The following is a 13,037-nucleotide window of genomic DNA, read 5'->3' as shown; positions in this document are numbered from 1 at the left end:
TATTTATTTTTAGTTTATAATACTTCTTCTAATACACTTAACATTTTTCACACAACCCCTTGTTAATTGTAATAATTGCAAACTATATTGGTGTCTCACTGTTTATTTTAATTGCATTACTTGATGTATCTTGATGTAGCTAAATATATGTTACCTATAGAACATTGCACTTGCACAGTACAGTATACATTTTCAAACAAGTTGGTCAATGTATTGGATATTTGTCTGGATAAGTAAATTCTATCAGTCTATGTTGCATTTAGTTTTTTTCACATCCTTTGAGCTATAAAGTTCACGTGGTTCAAAAAGATATTAAGTCTTGACCACAAAAAAAACAAAACTTCCACAAGATTGAATTACATAATTTGGTACTTTAAAGTCAATAATATTTATTCGGTTGCTACTTATGAATAATACACACTGTGATTCCACTTATGATGTGGAATGCTATATTAGCTTTATATTAGCTTTGTGCACCACATTGAGAGCCCCTTTACCATGTTCTCTTTATGGTAATTGGTAACCACTAACCATGAAATGGGTGAACAGACAACATACAAAGTTTTCCTTTCCATGGAAACCTCATGTGCTTTTTGCTGATAATTGATTTGATAATGATTCAGTGCTATTTTCTGGTATGGTCTCAGTAATGATGGCAACTGCTGAATTTTGTTTTGGTCCATTGGTCCTACTGCCAGGCAGGGCTGAGTTGTGATCTACTGCTGCTGCTTGGCCACTCTGGTAGTTAGTGTATGTGACAACAATGCTTGGTATTCTTGATGCTGACACACGGGAGATAAGATCTCCCTTCCTTTGCCCATAGTTATTCAAACTTTTACCTGTCTGAGTTGACAAATGAAAAAAATGAAAACTATTAGAACATGTAAGACTTTTGTAAATACTAATTTCATTTTTTTTTACAATAATATGTACAAGCATGTGGCATGGCCCTAAACTATATTCAAAAATATCAGGATCTTTGAAATATGTTGATTTTGTTTGGTAGTCAGTTTATAGAATCCCTAAATTATGTAATAAGAGTCCTGTATTAATTGCCAACTTCCCATTTAAAAGCAAAACTCTACTTCCCATTGAATTCCTAAATACCGGTATGTGCTGAAAACTCTGTGAATGGCATTGACTTTCTTGCATTAGCATTTGTTCCCTCTAGAATGTATAAGTGTATGTAAATAAAACTACAGGTGATTTACAATGCAACATACAAGTGAAATCATATCAATAATATCCTTATTGAGAGGAGGTGATCAGATAGCTTTAAAACCTCACTTCCTTTCTGAGTAAGAACAGGGAAAATTTTGCTTTGCAAGGGGCAGGGGAGAGTTCTCCTCCTATCCTTCGCAAGGTACTGTCAGAATGTTAAAAGCTATGTGGGTTGGTATTGGCGAGGGGTGGAGTTTAGCACATGCACATTCCAGCCTTCCTGGTAGTGATAAGCACACATTTTTTTGCATAATCGTAATTTCGCATAATAATTTGCAATCACAATGCAAAATTGTAATGCAAAATTTCAGGTAAAAGGGAGTGAACTCCTGAAACAGTCACTGTTGTCCATCTGCTCATGGAATAAAGAGCTATAATTACTGCTCTTAGTGCCGACCTGGTTGTTTCTTTTTTTAAATTTTTTTTTTATTTTAATTGTAAAAGTAATCAGGAACCGCTATTTTGAAAATTTGCGTAATTTTTTAATATGGAATATCCTTGGCTGTTAGTTGAGAAATTTAGGACTGACTCACTTAAAACATAGGGGTCGCCTTATATACGATTCAGACCTAAATTCCTCAAATTATAGCCAAGGGTCAGCGCACCTTTCTCAAACTTTATACTGCTGCTGTGACTGCTGTTCCCCCCACCCCGTCGTTCTACTGGTAAACCCCTCTCTGAACAGTGTATTTCTCTGCGAACTCCCCAGCTGCCCGCCCCTCTCTCCTATCTGTGTGTCATGCATGCAGAGTATGAATGCAGCAGAGCGGACATACATTACCTAATCCACTGCTGCGTGCTGTGTCCTTTCATCCCCTTTTCGCTCATGCCAGTGAGAGTGCTAGAAACATACCTGCATGTTTTTGACAATTGAAAGCAGCATCACCAGCGTGTGGTGACCGCAGCCATTTTCAGGAGAATAGCAATGGCCAGAAATCACATACTGAATTCTTGACTTCTCCTGAATTCATTATAGGCAAAGCAAGTCCTCTTTTCCATACCATATCTTTTCTGAATCATGGATCCATAATCACAGTTCATCAGGCCCTTGTGGTTGCAGCATATTGCACTTGCCATGCTACGCATCACAGGAAACTGGTGTGGTTTAGCATCAAACTGTGATACAATTTATTGCTGGAACTCCGATGCATTGATGTACTTTCAGTTTAGCAATGAGGCATCAGAAGAATCAGGGAGGGTTTTGTTTTTCTGGATTATTACACTATTAGTTTGCCATCACTATCCTAAAAGGTATTTTGGTAATAATTTAATGATGCAAAGGTCATAGCTTTTTTGGAGTGAGAACATTAATCATTTTAAGGACACTTACAGCAAGAGGGGAGCTCCGATCTGATGGACCAATTTCTACCAGTGATATGTCATCTGCATCCATGGAGGTCTAGAATATAGTTAAATGTCACTGTTATTATTATTGTTATTATTATTATTATATTTTATTATTTATGTGGTAAACAGCATAAACAAGTGAACATACAATGAGGCAATACATGGGCACAATCTGTAAAAAACAATAACTGGAAATAAAATAATTAAGACACACATGCTTCAAATACATATTACACCAAAAGAAAAACTCCAACTATCTTTTGAATTTTACATAATGTGAACTCTATGGACGTACAGGGTCGGACTGGGAAACCAAGGGACCACCAAGGAAGTTTCAGCCTGGGGCCCACCCCCCTCTCCTCCTCCCTCCCCCCCCCCCCCCATTTTGGGCTCACATACACATGTACTCTAGAAATTTTGCATGACTTAATGGTAGGGAATAGATTGTGAGCAATTCTGAGGACAGTCTCCAATAGGGATATGTTTAAATGCCGCAGCGAAACTAAATGGGCGTCACCACGCACTGGAACATCGACGTGGTCATGATGAGTCATGGGCAGACTTAAAAAAAAAAATACAAAACACAAAATAAGTAGCGGCGTTATTCACAGAGATTAGGTCTGACCAGATACATTTTAGATAAAATATTCAAGTAGTTACATGCCTCATGATAATTCATCAAGTAGTCAAATGGCAGCAGATACCCCCACAAAATGCAATCAGGTTGACGGCAGATACCCCCACACAATGCAATCAGGTTGGTGGCAGATACCCCCACACAATGCAATCAGGTTGACGGCAGATACCCCCACAAAATGCAATAAGGTTGACGGCAGATACCCCCACAAAATGCAATCAGGTTGACGGCAGATACCCCCACAAAATGCAATCAGTTTGGCTGCAGATACCCCCACACAATGCAATCAGGTTGGCTGCAGATACCCCCACACAATGCAATCAGGTTGGTGGCAGATACCCCCACACAATGCAATCAGGTTGGCTGCAGATACCCCCACAAAATGCAATCAGGTTGGCTGCAGATACCCCCACAAAATGCAATCAGGTTGGCTGCAGATACCAGGGCTGTGGAGTCAGTACAAAAATCTTCCGACTCCTCAGTTTCTGAAACCACGACTCCAACTCCGACTCCGGGTACCCAAAATTGCTCAGACTCCGACTCCTTAGTCTGATACTTAACAGGGCTGTGGATTTTGTACAAAAATCATGCGACTCCGACTCCCGACTCCGACTCCTCAGTTTCTGAAACCACGACTCTGACTCTGACTCCGGGTGCCCAAAATTGCCCCGACTCTGACTCCTCGACTCCGACTCCAACTCCACAGCCATGGCAGATACCCCCACACAATGCAATGAGGTTGGCTGCAGATACCCCCACACAATGCAATCAGGTTGGCTGCAGATACCCCCACACAATGCAATCAGGTTGGCTGCAGATACCCCCACACAATGCAATCAGGTTGGCTGCAGATACCCCCACACAATGCAATCAGGTTGGCTGCAGATACCCCCACACAATGCAATCAGGTTGGCTGCAGATACCCCCACACAATGCAATCAGGTTGGGTGCAGATACCCCCACACAATGCAATCAGGTTGGCTGCAGATACCCCCACACAATGCAATCAGGTTGGTGGCAGAGATACCCCCACACAATGCAATCAGGTTGGCGGCAGATACCCCCACACAATGCAATCAGGTTGGTGGCAGAGATACCCCCACACAATGCAATCAGGTTGGTGGCAGAGATACCCCCACACAATGCAATCAGGTTGGTGGCAGAGATACCCCCACACAGAGCAAGTCCCCCCCAGCTTGGAAGGGGGGGCAGAGGGCACAGATCAGCGGGGAAGATTCCCCCCCCTCCCTCACCTAGGGCCCCCCCTTCCGCGCACCCCCCTCCTCCTGGGGGCCCCAGAGCTAAGAGGGAGGGGGGCACAGCTTGGAAGGGGGGGAATTGGGCACAGAGCGGCGGGGAGGGGGGGAAGCGTCCCCCGCCTCCCTCACCTAGGGCCCCCCCTTCTGCGCACCCCCCTCCTCGAGAAGTGCAGCCAGCAGCGAGCGGAGAATAGCTTACCAGCTTCAGATGATGCTATCTCTGCTCCGCTCCGCATGCCGCTGCTGCCCTGCTGGTCTCTGTCTCCTGTAGTGACGCTGTCCAATCACGCTCTCGCAGGAAGTACTGGGAGAGCGTGATTGGACAGCGTCACACACTACAGTCAGAGACCAGCAGGGCAGCGGCATGCGGACTCGGAGCGGAGCAGAGATAGCATCATCTCTGTAGCTATTCTCCGCTCGCTGCTGGCTCAGCCTGGCTGCACTTCTGGAGGAGGGGTGCGCAGAAGGGGGGGCCCTAGGTGAGGGAGGGGGGGACGCTTCCCCCCTCCCCGCCGCTCTGTGCCCAATTCCCCCCCTTCCAAGCTGTGCCCCCCTCCCTCTTAGCTCTGGGGCCCCCAGGAGGAGGGGCAGTCGGGGCCCACCGATGGGACCATCGGTGGTTCGGCGGCTCTGTCCGAGCCTGTGGACGTATGTCTTTTTTCAACCCAAATATCTATGTAACTATGTGAATCTGTCACACAATCAGCCACACAAGCCATTCTGTAACAGAATAATGATAAGAAAATACCTTTCCAGTCCATTTTTTTACTGTACTCAGCTGAACATTATTTTAGCTATCCAAAAACATATGAGCCCTTATTCAATTTTTTTCTCCAAAGTTTTTCATCTTCTGTTTAAAATAACTTTTCAGCACTTTGCAACTTAAAAAGTACAAAAAAAATATGAAAAGGTACTGTCAAAAGTATTTTCTTGCTTGTTGGTGGCTTAAAGAGACACTGAAGCGAGAATAAATCTCGCATCTTGTCTCATAGTTAGCAGGGGCATGTGTGCCCCTGCTAAAACGCCGCTATCAAGCGGCTAAACGAGGGTCCCTGACCCCCCAACCCCCTCCCCCTGCAAAATCAACGACCAACTTGGTCATAGATTTTGCTGCTCTTCAGGCAGGGCTAACGGCTGCAGCCCTGCCTCTCAGCGCCATCTATCAGCGGCGCATCGCCGCCTCTCCCCCGCCCCTCTCAGCGAAGGAAGACTGAGAGGGGCAGGGGAGAGGCGGAGATAGGCGCTGACAGACGCGCAAGAGGCAGGGCTGCGGCAGTTAGCCCTGCCTCTATGCAGAAGAGGAGATGCGCTGTTCGGAGAGGATTTCGGGGGGTAAGGGACCCCCGTTTAGCCGTGGGATAGCGGCGGTTTAGCAGGGGCACACATGCCCCTGCTGACTATGAGGTCTGAAGCGAGATTTATTCTCGCTTCAGACTCTCTTTAAAAAGCATTTTATTTATAAGGTGTGAAAATATTAATTAGGAGAAAACTAAAGAGAAAAAAATTGAATAAGGGCCATGACCTATTTCAGCAATATTTTTCAAACAGCAGCACCCCATTGCCAAAGTCCTGTCCCAGTAGTTGGCTTGCTGCTTTTCCCAGTGGCTCATCAGTGCGATTTGATAAAAATTGTGGACTGGTTAGGAAAACACTGAATTATAAATCTGAATAGTAGAATGGATGATCTCAGTGTCTTATGCTGGGAATACACGATTCGATCCTGAGTAATTTAGATGGCTCGATAGATAATTTCCGACACGTCCGATCTCCCACCCGATCGTTTCACCGCTCGATTCTACATTGAGGACAATGGAAAAAGATAAGAAAAATGAGCAGAAGATAAGAGAATCGCCTGCAGAATCGAGCGGGGAATCGCTTGAGCGGAAGAATCGAGCGGCAAAATTGAGCCGTGTATGCCCAGCATAAGAGTAGAGGCAGATGAACATCTCTTTTAAAAAGTTCTTAAATTTTTTTAAACAAAACTGGAGTTTAACTTGAAATGCACGTGAATTTGAAACATCATGATGCACAAAATAGTCACATAAAGCAAGAAATGCATAAACAAGTACACAGATTGATTGGGCATCACCACAAGTACTGGGAAGGGCTAAAACTTAAAATTAATTGAAACCAGTTACTGTAGTACAGTATTAAAATTTACCTTCTCAAATATTCCCGAGTCATGACTTTTCAGCTTAGCTTTGGATTTTATGTCATTGACCTCAGTTGTGTCTTTGCCCATTTCATAGGAAACCTGCCTACTGGCTGGCCTGGAGTTCACACTACTATCAGCTTCAGTGTCAGTCCAGCCCTGCAATAAATATATTGGAAAGAGACATTCTGCTTTACGGATGCCAGATTATTTATTATGAGACAGTGCACTGGTGGTGAGGAGTATGTGGGAATAGAGAAAGGAATGAAAACATTACCTGACGTACAGGAACATCTCTTCTTAAAAAGATACTTAGGTAATTATTTCACAGTGGCAATCTGTACTGCATAAACCTCATAGGAAATCCCTGTGACATTCTTAGATGGAGAAAACATGTATATGGGGAACCTCCTAAAATGTATGTAAATTTGTTACTGCCTCATCTGTAGTTTGTACCATTCCCTCTATGTTCTGTCACAGATTTACACTGAGTGTGTTCCATTTGTCAAATGTCACTCAAAGTGGGCACTAGCTGTCCAGTGTTACTGTCACCCGTACTCTGTTTCCAGTTTTGTATGCTATTGCCCATAGCATTTCCGGTATCTGCAACTGCCATCTCTATGCAGAGCCGTATCTAGAGGGGTGCAGGCATGACTCATGCCATGTGCGCCACAGCACTATCGATTAATTTTTTACATATCATTAGTTTTTATTGAAAAATTGAAAAATCTTTTCATTTGGTGGAATTGTTTATGGCCCCTTGTAGATGGATTTTATTTGTGAATGTGGCTGTGAATTATTGAATTATCTCGGTGGTTATTAACCATACAATTCTTTGGATAATTGATTCTCCGATTTAATCGTAATATTGATCATTTTGGCCTGCTAACAGAAGTAAAGCTGCTATCAATTTCAATTAGATTAATGGAATTGATGTGAAAGACGGATCGATTTGAACTTTTTCCCCCGATTGAATCTTTCGATTCAATCGGGGGAATCGATCATCTGAAGAATCATAACGTTAATAGTTAATAGCCAACTTTAGGTCTGGCAAACTTTTTATATCCTGTAAGTTTTGTGTTGCAGCGATGTCACTCTGGTCTAGCAATTAAGTTTTCAAAAATGGACATAAATTAAAACTTATGAAAGGTAATATCTTGATATTTGAAAAATAAATGTTAATTTAGACCTTGCTGTCACAGCATTTTTCTCATTAGCTTGCTGCTCTCCATTGATCACATAAAATAATTGAAATAAAGAAAACAATTATAAAGTGCACACTGTTACATACAGTATTATACTGCCAACAAGTGGCTTCATAATATATTACCTCAATAGTCACTATAAGCCTACAAACCTTACTGATTAACTATAAAAAATAATTGCTATATATAATATATATAAATGATTACATCAAAAAGTTGTTTGTTTGTTTTTCTTATGTCAATGACAAAAGTGCAGCGCTAGCAAGTTGCCCAGCTGTATGTCCATGGAAAATGTCCCTTACAGGTCTCTACAAACATATGTTTTGAACAGGTATAGAATACCATGGTTCAACTAGTAGGAGAAAACATTGACAAAATCATAGGAATCATGTAATAAAATGCAGCATTAATTCTTATTGTGATGAATGGTATTGAAAATGCATTTAATATAACTATTGACTGCATGGTGGGTATCCAAAGTTACATGACTCTTAGCACAAAGTGTTAGTAACTAAGGTAATGTGCATTACTATCACACACACACACACGCACGCACACACACACACACACACACCACAATCCTGAGCAAGCTTACCATCACAATTTACACGTATGATATTGCTTCCTCTAATAATGCACAATCAGGGCCGGTTCTCTCATGAAGCCGGGTGAAACATTTGCATCAGGCACAGAGATTTCAGAGGCAGCATTTTAGTACTGTGTGTACCTACCTGAGGAGGAATAGAGTGGCTGAGGGTGAGCAGATTGTTTGTCACAGACTCACAACCAGCCAGTGTGCTATTGTGTTGAGCTGCAGCATGCCGTGTGAGAACATTAAATGAAGCAGAGTAAATTGTCGGGTGCTGTGTGATCATTCCAAATCGGAGGGTGGGGGTGCATCCTCACAACTTTTCCTCAGGCAGCAAAAAGTCTACCTGCCACATCTATTTGAAGTGGCGGTGATGATAGCACGTGGTCTGGCCACTGCAATGCATGCCAGGAGTCCATTATTGTGATTACATCTACCTAGGCCTGGAGATGTAATCACATCCAGGTTTACATTGCTGCTTCTGGGAATGCACCATATCATTGTGACCACCTCAAGCTGTATCAGCTGTGGCAGAAATCCATTACATGAAGGACCACATACACTCATTAGGGGGAGGGGTGTGTGCTTAGGGAGCAGCACCCCAAAGGTAATAAAATGCTTTGCACCTCACCCCCCCCCCCCCCCACCCTCCAGCCTACATCATTTACAAAACTCCCTTAGTGGTAGGTTGTTTTTATAATTTTTGTGCTAACGTTATATAAATGTATGCACCTTGAAAATGGACTAAAGGCTGCTTCTGCTGAATTTGATTTCTCCACTGCATAAATTTGCATCAGATTAGCAAACACCTTGGCAATAATTCGAAATTAATAGCATCTCAATGATCATCCCTAGTGGCCAAAACTCAGTTTGATGTCTATTGCAATATTATGTACTATACTGTTCACACTAGAAAATTCAAAACGTAATTGTCTAGCAATTGCAATACCATTTTTCCATTGCGATTTCCGCAATTTTCGTCTGTGATTCTCATTTAAGAGAAAGAGAATCAAATCGCAATTACCTGGAAAATTCTGCATGCATTGCGTTTGTGCTCAGTGCAAATGGCAATCACACTGCAGGCGGTGCAGTGCAAGTAATCCTATAGGATAACATGTAGCAAAGCGCAAAACACTGCCAGAAAGTGCCTGACTGTAAATGGGGCCTGAGGTGGTTACCACCTGGATACATTGGCTGCCTGGCCAGTCTCATTTCTGTTGATTAAATTCTTCTGGAACACTATTAGTGCAGCACCAGTTATACATACTATTTTTCACACTTGCTTCTCTTGTATCAGGATTTAGGCATTGCTTATGGTGTAATTGTGACTTGAAATTGGGAATGAGGTATGAGGAAATCAGTAATGATAAATAGGGTTGTGTGACACATCATCATTCTTACCGATTCACTATCGGAGACAGAAGGTAGACGTCCTTTAAGCTTGTGGTGTCCGGCCAAGTCAGAAGACTGGCTGCAGTGACTGGTAACAGTAGATCGTCTAGAAGAAGCATAGCTGGTGAAGGATTTGGAGTCTTTGCGAGTCACTCTGAGTATTGGTCTCAAACAAGGAATATATTTGGCAATGGCCATCCTGTGAATTGGAACATAGAGATACAACTGTGAAATTATTTAACAATACATGCAATAAGGTGAGTAGTTGTTTCCGTCTGTGTAATTATAATTCAGCAACATTCGAATTGCAGCCAAGATTTCTACCTTGTGCCAAAAGATTCATCAAAAAAGTTTCACTCATAAAAACCCTAGTGTACTTTGCACAGTGTAAATGTGCAGGCATATTGTGCCCCAGTGAGTACTGTATATGTGCAAGGATAAGACGTAAAGTGCATTGCACCTAAATCATCATGACTATGTCTGCTAGCCACAGGTCCCAACCTACTGTATCACTTGTAAAGCCAACTCTGCCAGCAGCCATGACCTCTTGTCTGTTCCTGACTTTGTCTGATGCTGGGCATACACGGGTAATGATTCTTATCAATCGAGCCGCTGATGGCTCGATTGATAATTTCCGACATGTCCGATCACCACGCGGATCGATTCCCCGCTCGATACCCGCGGGCGGACAATAGCGAAAATCAAGCGGAAGATAATCGAGCCGCCGGATCTAACCGTGTATTTCCAGCATTATACTTCACTCTCAGGTCAGGTATTCCCTGGCAAAACCTGACCCTACTATTAGTGCAAGAATCAACTGGTGCCAATCTAAAAAAACACTGCAATTGGACCACTGTATTCTTTAATGTTCTTTCACAGTGAGTAGAAGCACCTCATAGGTGTCGTTATGATGAATGAAGAAATCATTAATGTGAGAGTACAGTATAGGTATGTGACTGAATTTTCATTAGGAAAAGTGGCAATGAAACTCCAGAAATGTTATTTCAGTGGTGGAAGCACTTTCAGATCAGAAACATGTGAGTGTCGAGCGAATGACAAAGCTTATTCAGGGAGGCCCTCCAGTGCCGGATACATACTGTGGCCCATATGCAATTCACTTTTTCTCCTGAGTTTTCTCCTAGGTGATATTTTTAAGCTCGTGAATAAAATGCCTTTTAAGCTACCAGAAAGCAAGATAATGCTAAAAAATAAATTTGATAGTACCTTTTCACCTACTTTTTGGTACTTTTTTAGTTGAAAAGTGCTGTAAAGTTATTTAACATTGAAGATGAAAAATTATCTTCTAGGAGAAAACTCAGGTGAAAAAGAGAATTGCATATGGCCCTGTATGTGAAAAATGCCATGGCTAAAATGACTTTTGCATGAAAACAGAAGGTTCACGTTACACAGAAACTGAAAATTCTTCATGTAAGAACCAGGTGGTTACCCAGAAATCTCAGGCAAGGGCATATGCAATGCAACAATGTGTTCATGTGAGCAAGAAATTATCTAAATTATTTTTTTATTTTCTAAGCTTTATTGTGATGAGTGACAAATCATGAATTTATCATTATGACCTAGTAGTAAAAATGTTTCTGTACCGTGTTAGCCAAACAAATTATGTAGGTAGAAAAAAAACAAAGTCTTGTAAAAGTAATATCTTTTAATGGCTAACTGATAAAGATAAATTATGCAAGCTCTCTGGGATCTAGTCCCCTTCTTCAGGCATATTGCCAGATGATAGCTAAAGTAAAACACTGATGCAGGTAAATAGTAAACATGTAGATGGCAGTTGTGCTGGTTACTGTTTAGCAGTTAGATGTCAGGTGATCAGCAAGCTGGAGCCAGTGAGCTTATGCAAGCACACATGAAATACAGCAGGTTTCTGAAGATCATGAAGCCAAGTCAATCATGTTACATAAGGAGTCATGAATCCCATTCCACAATTTAAACCTTCTGTTAATGTCTTAAACATTTTCATAAATGTGTACTCAAAAATCTTTCTTGCTTATCTATATAGGAGAAACAGGCAAAAAACTGCGCACAAGAAAGAACCATCGCCGCTTTAAAATTAATGATGGTAAAATGGACACACCGGTGGGCCAACACTTCTGTGAACCAGGACACAGCATGCAAGATCTCAAAGTACTTATTCTTAAGGTAACTTCAAAAATGAACAAGCAAGAAAGTTTTTTGAGTTTACTATTTACCTGCATCAGTGTTTTACTTCAGCTAACATCTTGAAATATGCCTGAAGAAGGGGACTAGATCCCAGAAAGCTTGCATACTTTAACTTTATCAGTTAGCCACAGTGGCGTTCCTACCATGGGGCGGCAGGGGGCGCCCCGCTCCGGGTGTCGGGTGCCCCAGGGGGTGTCATCAAGGCCTTCCACAGAGGCCTGTGCAGGAGGGGGGAGCAACACAGAATGGAGGGGTGGTGGGGAAAGCGGCGGGGAGGGGGGACGGACCCACCACCTCCCTCACCTGGGTCCCCTCCTTCTGGCGCTTCCCCCCTCCTAATTAGCAGCAGTTTTAGATATGCGGGCAGGAGCGGGCGGAGAGGACTTACTCACCTGCTTCCTGCGTTCCAGGCGATGGCGCACAGCATCATCGTCACGTGGCGCTGCTCTCCGCCTTCTCCACCGCCCACTGTGCTTCCTGATTAGTGGCAGCGCAGTGAGCGACAGAGAAGTCGGAGACCAGCATTGTGTGCGCCATCGCCAGGAAGCAGGTAAGTCTTCTCCGTCCGCTCCTGCCCGCATATCTAAAGCTGCTGCTAATTAGGAGGGGGAAAGCGCCAGAAGGAGGGGACCCAGGTGAGGGAGGTGGGGGGTCTGGCCCCCCTCCCCGCCACCCCTCCTTCCAAGCTTCCCCCATACCGGGGGCAACTATACTACTGGGGCAACTTTACTGGGGAGTGGGGGCAACTATACTAGCTATTCTGGGGCAACTATACTAGCTATACTGGGGGCAACTATACTAGCTATACTGGGGCAACTAAACTAGCTATACTGGGGGCAACTATACTAGCTATACTGGGGGCAACTATACTAGCTATACTGGGGGCAACTATACTAGCTATACTGGGGCAACTAAACTAGCTATACTGGGGGCAACTAAACTAGCTATACTGGGGGCAACTATACTACTGGGGCAACTATACTGGGGAGTGGGGGCAACTATACTAGCTATTCTGGGGGCAACTACACTAGCTATTTTGGGGGCAACTATACTA

At 43.1% G+C, this 13,037-nt stretch overlaps 1 protein-coding gene and 1 long non-coding RNA gene across 4 annotated transcripts in view; one reads left to right on the top strand and one right to left on the bottom strand.

Moving 5' to 3' along the window:
* The window catches only part of LOC137536408 (uncharacterized), a 125,133-nt gene that overhangs the window by 77,030 nt on the left and 35,066 nt on the right, over positions 1-13,037 (top strand). The gene's annotated exons all lie outside the window — the stretch shown is intronic.
* OPN4 (opsin 4) overlaps positions 357-13,037 on the bottom strand; it is a 77,085-nt gene continuing 64,404 nt past the window's right edge. Inside the window, exons 8-11 of one of the 2 annotated variants that reach the window (XM_068258592.1) lie at positions 9,812-10,001; positions 6,626-6,775; positions 2,552-2,620; positions 357-843 (exon numbers count right to left, since the gene is read on the bottom strand). In XM_068258592.1, the coding sequence (XP_068114693.1) occupies positions 583-843; positions 2,552-2,620; positions 6,626-6,775; positions 9,812-10,001 (670 nt within the window). In that variant the 3' untranslated portion in view covers positions 357-582. The remainder of the gene's footprint in view (positions 844-2,551; positions 2,621-6,625; positions 6,776-9,811; positions 10,002-13,037) is intronic. The other variant, XM_068258593.1, reaches the window with a different exon arrangement.

This window comes from Hyperolius riggenbachi, chromosome 10 (genome assembly GCF_040937935.1).
Source record: "Hyperolius riggenbachi isolate aHypRig1 chromosome 10, aHypRig1.pri, whole genome shotgun sequence".
Taxonomy (NCBI): Eukaryota; Metazoa; Chordata; class Amphibia; order Anura; family Hyperoliidae; genus Hyperolius; species Hyperolius riggenbachi.
This window is presented reverse-complemented; position numbering and strand designations above follow the sequence as displayed.